General features: G+C 37.9%; 2 protein-coding genes across 2 annotated transcripts; both read right to left on the bottom strand.

The window, feature by feature from the left end:
• Positions 1-678: 678 nt before the first annotated feature.
• LOC113292719 (scopoletin glucosyltransferase-like) lies at positions 679-2,592 on the bottom strand. The gene has a single exon (XM_026541592.1). The coding sequence runs from the start codon at positions 2,230-2,232 to the stop codon at positions 772-774; it is 1,461 nt and encodes a 486-aa protein (XP_026397377.1). The 5' UTR covers positions 2,233-2,592; the 3' UTR covers positions 679-771.
• Positions 2,593-3,349: 757 nt separating this feature from the next.
• LOC113292710 (scopoletin glucosyltransferase-like) lies at positions 3,350-5,123 on the bottom strand. The gene has a single exon (XM_026541584.1). The coding sequence runs from the start codon at positions 4,943-4,945 to the stop codon at positions 3,473-3,475; it is 1,473 nt and encodes a 490-aa protein (XP_026397369.1). The 5' UTR covers positions 4,946-5,123; the 3' UTR covers positions 3,350-3,472.
• Between the last annotated feature and the right edge of the window lie 4,515 nt (positions 5,124-9,638).

Raw genomic sequence — 9,638 nt, 5'->3', positions numbered from 1 at the left:
TCTCTATTGATTTCAACCACTTTATTCTTTTTTTGAATTATTACGATGATTCAGAGTTGATTTTGGTAATATTTTGTTTGTTGCAGTTTCTAGTCTCCGAAAGTTTTACTGGGTTATTATCTTCTTCATCTTGGATAATAAGGTATTATAATTGTCCCTATTTTCTCAATGAATTGGATGAGTAGCAGGGCATAAATTTGGGGTTTCTAATGATACTGATTAGAAATTTAGATTGGTGTTCACATTTGTTATTGATCACACCGCCAATGAGTTAATGGCTAACTTATTGTTGGAAGTTAATTTTGTTGACGAGACCTCCATAAGTGAGCTTTGAGATTTGGGTAAAAGAATTCATGGAGGAATGATTTGTAAACAACACAATAACCATTGCATAGAGTAATTCATAACTCATCAAACCTTTAGTTTGGGAATCAAACCTATAACTTTAAGCATGAAAATCGAGCCCTGACCAGCTTGGTTAACTGAAATTGGTTATATAGCAGTTGCTAGAATTCAGTAAGCCATGAATGATTCATAATTTCATATATCTTTCATGCATGGTTGAGTTATGAGGGACAACAAGAAAGTGGCAAATGCATTGTTGGTTGACTAGTGAGCTTTGTTATTGCTATTTGTGATTTATAAGGAGTTGAAGAAACACTTGTCAGCAGTTGCATATCTAATTCACATGCCTTATCTTAAACAAAAATTCATTCATAAATCATAACATCAGTATCCAATGAAATGTAATTGCGTGTCAGTGTTGATATTTTACTTCTTAGACATTTTCAATTCCTCAATCAAAGCAGTAAATTGAACATAAGACGAGCCGTCTTCTTTTACAGCTCTTTTCGCCTTTTCACCAAGTTCGGTCACTCGCTTTCGCATATCCTTGTTTTCTTCTCCGTCATCACTCATTAGCTGAGTGACTGCCTTAGATATGTGCTCCTTCTTCACAGATGCATTTGCCGTTTCTATCCAGCCGTTCCATTCCCCAGCTCCTACTTGGCTTCCAATTTTCAACACTTGAGTAACTAACTTCTCATTATAGAACTGTTCCGCAAACATAGGCCAAGTTATCATAGGAACACCTGCAGTTATACCTTCCAAAATAGAATTCCATCCACAGTGAGTCATGAATCCTCCAACTGCTGGATGGTCGAGGATGAGCACTTGCGGTGCCCATTCCCTAATTATCAATCCCTTGCCTTCCATTCGCTCTTCAAAGCCTTCGGGTAAGAATTTTTCTTCCTCTTCGCTATTCGTCTTTCTCACAACCCAAATAAATGAGCATCCTGAATCTTCTAGACCGGTTGCTATCTCAGTCAATTGATCATTAGGGAGTTTAGACATACTACCAAAGGACACATAAATAACTGAGTTTGGTTTCTTGGAATCGAGCCATTTCAAAGCGCTATGCTCTTCAGTAGTTGATTCATTTCGCCTTTCAGCCTTATCTAATGTACTATCACTATTTTGAAGCGAAAGAGGACCAATCTGCCATGCTCTTATTCCCATAGCATTCTTGTAATGGTCAGCATATGCTGGCTCCAGCTCGTAGAAGCTGTTCACCAAAACTCCATAGCTCTTCTGCTCCGATTCTCTGATTTTCTCCATCAATGCACTAAACATGGAATCGCCAATAATATGTTGAGGCACTTGAGACTTGGTCATCTCTATCTTGTCAGGAAGATCAGGAACCAAAAAAGATTCTTTATCATCTGTGATGCTCTCGAATGGTTTGTTAATTCTCAAGTTCTCGTCGACACACTGACAAAATATGTTTATTCCATGAAAGATTAACCGAGGAATGCCAAATTTTGCTGCTGCCTCAGTTGCCCAAGGAAAGAACATATCAGCAACAACAATATCTGGGCGGTATTCTTCCAAGAGTTTTTCAAATGGCTGATGAAGCATGCTAACGGCCAAAAAGAATTTAGGTATCATGTCAGGTGAAATAAGTTGGTTAACACTTTCTGTTCCTTCCGGCAACCCGACCTCAACTGCAGGGAATGGAATTGTCTGAATATTAATATCGAGACCAGATAATCTATCATGATTGATAGTTTTCGAAAGGGTTATCGCGTGAAGAGGTGTGCTAATAATAGTGGTTTTAACACCACGAGCAGCAAATAGCTTCGCAATGTTGATCATTGGGATCCAATGACCTTGAGCTGTGGCAGGGAAAATGAAGACATGAAGTTGATGCTGAAGGGAAATTTCAGAAGCCATTTCTATTTGGAGTTGAAGCTAACTTTGGAAGTGGAATAAAAGGGATTGAAATAAGTATGTGTTTTGAATTACAGAGAAAGACGAGATGAATTAATGCTTTGATTTTAGACTAATTATAGAAGAATGCAAAGGGGAGAAGCCGAGAAGGGTCATTTCTAATTAAAAAAAAATGTAGAATCAAGAAAAATCTTGTGTCTCTATTGTCTAAGTTCAACTTGTTGACATCTGCATTTTTTAATTGTACCACGAATAGGGTCTGATGCAACATCATGCGTCACCTTTACTTCTTGCCTAAGTATTCGAAGAACTTGTTTTTCTCATTAGATTCCATGTTCTCGTTAGATTCATGACCAGTAGCGAATTAAATCATTATAAATCTAATGAATGGCGGCAAACTTTGTTTGAGTCCTCCATGTATATACGTTGTAGTATGAACTTTGCAAGTGGGATTCGTACCCCATACATCGACCAACTCATACTAACTCAATTTAAACCTTAGTCAATTTTGGTTGACTTTTTCTCTGAATTGTCATCTCTTTTATGCCATCCTGCATTTTACTGTGTCTATAGACCTCAATCCGGTCAGGGACTCGGGTGGAATAGTCAATTAGTAGATTGAAATATTTTTGTTACCAAAAACTTTTTAAGGAACATCATTTATCTTATTTGTTGGTAAATGAATCCCGGCCTCAGAATCGAAGAGGTCGACACTCACTCGACAACATTGTACTATTACTACCCTGGACCTGGAGAGACATAAGTAACATGTTACTATGTTAGACTTTCTAGAAGCTGAATAATTATTAGATTTTAAGATAAAAGATTGAGAGGTTCAGCTTGTTTCGGCAATTGGCATCGCAAATATCTCTTAATAGAACTATCACATCTCACAAAATAAGTGGCTCTCTCTTATCATTGATGAGTAGATCACGTCAACGCTATCTGCATTCTAGAAGCTGGATAATTTGTTAAATTTGGCACATTTGTTAGTTCTTATTGTACTAACATTGAATTGATTCCACTAAGAGAGAAGGAAATCTAGGAACCTCATGGCAGCCATCATCTTAATTTGTTTTCTTGTTGTCCTCTAAGCTTCTTATTTTTGCTTTTTTCACACTTATAATAATATAGTGTTGAGTTACTTCAAATCATTAAAATGTTCAGAAGTGCTTACAGCTTAAATCTTGCAAAAGATAAAAAAAAGTACATACATAAACGCATCCAACATGCTAGCGTTGGTTTATTTCTTGGAATAGACTTTCATTTCCTCAATAAAAGTAGTCAAGTTGGTATGAGATGAACCGCCTTCTTCCACAGACCTCTTGGCCATTTCGCCAATTTCTTTAGCTCGTTGTCTCATTTCCTTGGCTTCTTCTCCGTCACCCATCAGCTGAGTGACCACCGTTGATATCGTCTCGTTCTTCACTAGTGACACTTTTTTCGCGTCTACCCACATGTTGTACTCTTTGGCTCCTAATGGGGCCCCAATCTTAATCACTTGAGTGTTAAATTTCTCGTTATGGAACTGTTCAGCAAACATTGGCCAAGTTATCATAGGAACCCCTGCACTTATACCTTCCAACGTTGAATTCCATCCACAATGAGTCATAAATCCACCAACCGCTTGATGATCCAGAATGAGTACTTGTGGTGCCCAGTCTCTAATTATGAGACCCTTTCCTTCGATTCTCTCCTCAAAACCTTTTGGTAAGAAACTCTCTTCATCATCGTTCTTTATCTGCCGCACAACCCAAATGAATGAATATCCTGAATTCTCAAGACCCATTGCTAGTTCTAGCAATTGATCATTACTAACACGTGATACACTCCCGAAAGAAACATAAAGAACGGAATTCGGTTCCTTCGAGTTCAGCCAGTTCAAAACATAATGTTCATCAATGGTAGATTCCTTTCCTCTCTGAGCTTTATCTGAAGTATCAGTGTTTCGAAGCGAAACAGGGCCAATATGCCAAGTTTTTCTTCCCAAGATGTTTCTGTAATGCTCGACGTAAGCTGGCTCCAGCTCGTAGAAACTGTTAACCAAGATTCCATAGCTATTTAGCTCGGATTCTCTTACTTTTTCCATCATCTCAGAGAACACATTCTTAACTTTGACATTGTCTGGTAACTGTGCCATGGTCATCTCTATCTTGTCTGGAAGACCCGGGATCACAAATGAGGAATCTGGGTCAGCATCGGTACTGATTGCCTCGTAAGGTTTGTAAAGTCTTAAGCTCTCTCCGACACTGAGTGAAAAGCAGCTTGTTCCATGAAAGACAATTCGAGGAATATCAAATTTAGCTGCGGACTCCGTTGCCCATGGCAAGAACATACCCGCAATGACAAAATCTGGGCGGTGTTCTTCCAAAAGCTGCTCAAATGGTTGTTGAAGCAATGCAATAGCAATCATAAACTTGGGAACCATCTCAGGAGAAGTGAGCTTATCCATACTTTCAATTCCTTCAGGTAATCCTACTTCCGCAGCAGGGAACGGAATGGTTTGAACATTGATATCGAGACCGGATAGTCGATCTCTTTCTGTTGTTTTCGAAACGGAAATTGCATTAAGAGGAGTACAGATTACAGTAGATTTTAAACCACGAGCAGCAAGTAGTCTTGCAATATCAACCGTTGGAATCATATGACCCTGAGCTGGGACTGGGAACAGATAGACATGAAGCTGCTGATGACCGGTCATAGTTTCAGAACCCATTTTAAAACTTAAAAAATTTGTATAGAACGAATGAAGTGATTGAAACTTGGGTTTTGAGTATGATAAAGAGATTTTTTAAGAGATTTTACTTCTACTTATAGGCAATTATTTTCATTGAGGTTAAAGATTTTAATATCAGAAGAAATGGGGAAGAAAGATCATTTTGAAATTTGGTCCATAAGAAAAAGCATTATTGACAGATCTAGTTTGATAGATTGCTTTCTTGTCTTCAGTCTTTGTACGTACAAGAATCTTCTGAGTTCTGATAACCATGGAAAAAGGCTGATGATGCACTCTCTTACGTCAAATTGTTTGTTTGCGGACTTTAAGTAAACGCCCCATGCGGTGCATGTTGCTTGATAGATTTTGTAGACATCTCTAATTCTGTAACTATCTTTACTGTTCCATTTGGTTGTATATAGTACCAGCCATTTCCCGAACAATTACTTAGTTATACTCGACTATAATGTGGACGCAATGCTGAGCATTTATGGTGTACAGTAAATTGGTTATAACCCTCCAAATCTTGATTTTGGGTTTATAAGAAAACAAATTCTCTTTAATAACTAAATTGCTAAAACATATTTCTACAATATCCTAAACGACATTCTCCATATATAACACTTCCAAATTACAGGACAATTTAGTTAGCATGATCACCGAGATGTACTGGATCATGAAGGGTGTTTCGATGATCACCGTTAGCCTTAAAGTTACGGATCGACCCTTGATAAAAAACAGTCTACCTTGATTTCTTTGTGGATGGTGCTCGGTATATCTAGGGTATGGGGCGGGAATCTTGAATCCCATCCCTTCTCCGTTCAAAAAAAATAAAATCCTTCTCTTACCCTTATTCCTAAGAATTTGGACAATTTGGACGGGACGAGACGAGGGATGAGTATGTGAAGTAGCCTTAGGAGGCGGATTCTTATAGGGATCTACTTTACAAGTTAGCATAAAAACAGATCGAAATCTTTAAGGAAAGAGATTTGGATCGCGAAGAGTAGAATTTTAGAGAGAAGATAATTTTTCTGATTAATTTTTCATGTCCTCCTCACAGCTACAAAAAGAGAATAAAAGGATAACTAGAAATACAACTCGTGTGACTCGCACAACAACAACTAAAAACATCTAATTAACTGAATTAAGACTAATAATTACTGGGTACCATAAACAGAGTGGACAACCCTTAACAAGACTAATTTTAGTAATCAAGATGAGCTTGAGTACTAACAAATACCCTCTACTCCTCCAGATGCTTGACCTCGAGGATCAACTTTGGAAACCGATGTGCCATGAAGTCCTTGTCCTCCCAAATAGCATCTTGAACTGATAAATTCTCCCATTGAACCAACACCTGAATAATGTTATGTTTGTTCTTCTTTAACTTGTCTGCTGGCTAAAATCTTCAAGGGGGTAATCTTCATTTGCTTGTTCTTATTTAGATTTGGCAGTGTAGTTTGGGGAAGCATTCCACTACCTAGCTTTTCCTTCAGCTGAGAGACATGAAATGTAGAATGTACCTTCGATTCAGGGGTAGTTGCAGCTTGTAGGCCACCTTTCCAATTCTCTCTAGCACCTTATAAGGGCCAAAAAACTTAGTTCAAGCTTCAAATTTCTCCTTAGATGTAATGATGACTGTCTATAGGGTTGTAACCTTAAATATACCCAGTTCTCCTACCTTGAACTCTCTTTCAGTCATCTTATTATCAGCTTGTTGTTTAATCCTATATTGGGCTTCCTCAAGAACACCCTTTAGTACTTGTCCCATGACTTTCCTTTGCTGAAAATAATCTTTTGCCTCTAGATTAACTCCAGCATAGGATGAAGTTACATTAAATTCTGGGGGAGCATACCCATATAAATCTTCAAACGTGGTCAATTTAAGACTATTATGGAAGCTGGTATTGAACCAGCACTCAGCCAATGATAACCAAGATACCCACTTACTAGGTTTGTAACTGGTCATACATCTTAAATAAGTTTCAAGGCATGCATTCATCCTTTCAGTCTGACCATCTTTCTGTGGGTGATAAGTAGTACTCAAATGCAGAGATGTGCACATTCCTGATAGATTGCTAAAATTTACTCAAAAATACACAATCTCTATCAGACACTATGGTTTTGGGTAATCTGTGTAGCTTAATAACTGAGTCTAGAAATACCTTACCATTGATGTTGTTGTGTAGGGATGGTTGAGTGCTAAGAAGTGGTTGTACTTTGTATATATGCCTACCACCACCAGTATGATATCTCATCCTTCAGATTTTGGAAAACCAAAAATAAAATCCATGTTAGTGCCACTCCAGGCTTGTTCAGCCACTGGTAATGGTTGTAAGAGTCTAGCTGAAATAGAAGTGAATCCTTTATGTTGTTGAAATATATCACATTCTTGTACCATCTGTGTTATGATGTGCTTCAGTCCATTTCGGTAAAAATAAAGATTTCATTTTTTATAACTAGTCCTAGAGCCAGAATGTCCTCTTACTGATGGAGCAATTACTAAGGGGTAACCCATTTCCAGGGAAACTACTACTGGCAGACTCGTATAGGATAAGGGGAGGTCATCTTCTTAATTTGAATTTCAGATTTTAGCGAGAATAGTTGCAGCGAAGAACATATTTTAGGGTTCGATCTCTGGGCAATTTCTGAGGAGATTTAATCGGAGAAATTCGTTGGTCTGGACTTGAATTGACTAAACAAGCCTGGTATGGTCGTCGGAATCAAGGAACTTGGGCTGGATCGTTGGGGGGAAGCAAACAGAGGACATGAGTTCTTCACGGGTTCTGCTTGAGTTACACTGTGTTCGTAATGTGTTCTGTGTGTGTTTGGAGTATGTTGAGTCGCAACAGAGGCATTGTGGAGATATTATACGCATAAGTGACAGCTGCAGATACGAAATCATGAAGAAAATAAAAAAAAAGGGGGAAACAAAATATTCCCGAGTTATGAGAGAAGATTTTGTTGTTTAATGCGATATTTGAAGGTACTGAGAGTATATATAGGTGTTACGGGACTCAGAGAAGGGGATGAAGAGTTTGGGAGAGTTGCAGAGCATCAGAAAGTCGAGATAATCAAGTGGCAGGAAACCACCATTTCTGCTGCTGTGAAGAAAACGAAGAACATCGACCCACTCATTGGACGCCTAAGGACAGTCGTTTATGCTACAGTGGTCACGACCCACAGCCGAGGGTCGTAGTTCAGGAGACATTCTTAGAGCAATAGTAGTTTTCTGGTTTGTAACAAGTATAATTGTTACAAACCCGATTTTGAATTATTTCTCCATTTTCTCCTTGTAAACACCTTTTTGAGCAATGAAAAATTCATTTGAGTGTGTTTTCACCATGCGGAGCTAGACCCCATCACTGGGACAACGGAGGAAGCAACTTTTCATGATTGTGGTAAATGAATTAATTCTTTTATTGACTTTTTGCATAGATTTAATTGCTTTATGATTTCTATTAATTATTTGTTATTTTGTTAGATGTCGCATGCTTAGTTCTAAATACTTTAGATGCGTCATGCTTTTAACTTACAAATAATATTTTACGAAATCTATTTTTGGCAAAGAACTAGAGTCACAACTTCTTTTATTTGAGCTATATTGTCTAGAGTTAATGACTGAACCATAACAATATGAAAAGTAGTGGAATCCCGCGTCTCAGCGTCTCTTCATCTTGTGACAAATTGTGTATATATATTTTTCCTTATTTTCTTTATTAAGTCTTAAAACAAATTCTCAACAAATCTGAGTGAACGAATCATCTTACTACAACATCATTGAAAAATATAATCATTTTGGCGTCGCCGACGCGGATTTGTTTATAAGTTTTTTTATAGGTTTTATTTTATTTGTTCTTTTTTACGCGTTTTGGTATTTTTGTTTGCTTTCAGATTTGGAGCTAAGATAAAGAAAAGGGGAGAAAGTGTTGAAAAGAAAGGGAAAGCCAAAAAAGGAAAGAAAAGAGAAATCCAAAAGGAGTGAAGAAGAAGATTTTGTATATTATTTTTAGAAATTGTAATTAGGGTTATATTTTTGTAATCTTTTATTTTTGGACCTTTTTTTTCTTTTTGGACTTTTATTTTTGGACATTGGACATTAATATTTTTTTTTAAACCCTACGGAAGGGTAGTTTCAAATATAAACTGCACAGGGAAGGATGGCGATTACAATATCCCCTCGGCCCCTCGGGTTCGTACATGACATAGGAGTTGTGGCCCGAGTCGACTTCAACGGTTCATCCCCCATCTGGAACGGGGGGTAAGAATTCTAAACACCCACGAATCCCCTGTCAGCGGGTTTACTGGATGATTTTGTATGCATATATGATGATGACCTGAAATCGGATTTAATTTTCTAGTAAAGGGCAAGGACTGGCCAAATCAAGATAAGGACTCGGATTTCATCACTGTTTCCTTCTTTCCCGTCTTAGGAACACGTAACCTACGCGAACCTAAGCTTAAAATACTGACTAGAACGAGACCGATAGGTCACGAGCTTAATAGGAAAGTCATTCGAAAAATATTGGTTACTCTTTTAGACATACTTCAAAGTTCATGATGGTTTCTGTGAGTTGAATGCGTGACTGCGCCGCCTTGTAATGCGGTGAGGCCTTGGGTATCAAAGCTTCATGCAGCTTCCCTCGCCTCTATTCAACTTACTTTGACTCGGATTGATTCCAGAGGGGTTTTC

This window comes from Papaver somniferum, chromosome 1 (genome assembly GCF_003573695.1).
Source record: "Papaver somniferum cultivar HN1 chromosome 1, ASM357369v1, whole genome shotgun sequence".
Lineage (NCBI taxonomy): Eukaryota > Viridiplantae > Streptophyta > Magnoliopsida > Ranunculales > Papaveraceae > Papaver > Papaver somniferum.
This window is presented reverse-complemented; position numbering and strand designations above follow the sequence as displayed.

What these genes read in the sequence shown, in the direction of transcription:
- LOC113292719 (XM_026541592.1), bottom strand. Translation starts at nt 2,232, where the DNA reads ATGGCTTCTGAAATTTCCCTTCAGCATCAACTTCATGTCTTCATTTTC.
- LOC113292710 (XM_026541584.1), bottom strand. Translation starts at nt 4,945, where the DNA reads ATGGGTTCTGAAACTATGACCGGTCATCAGCAGCTTCATGTCTATCTG.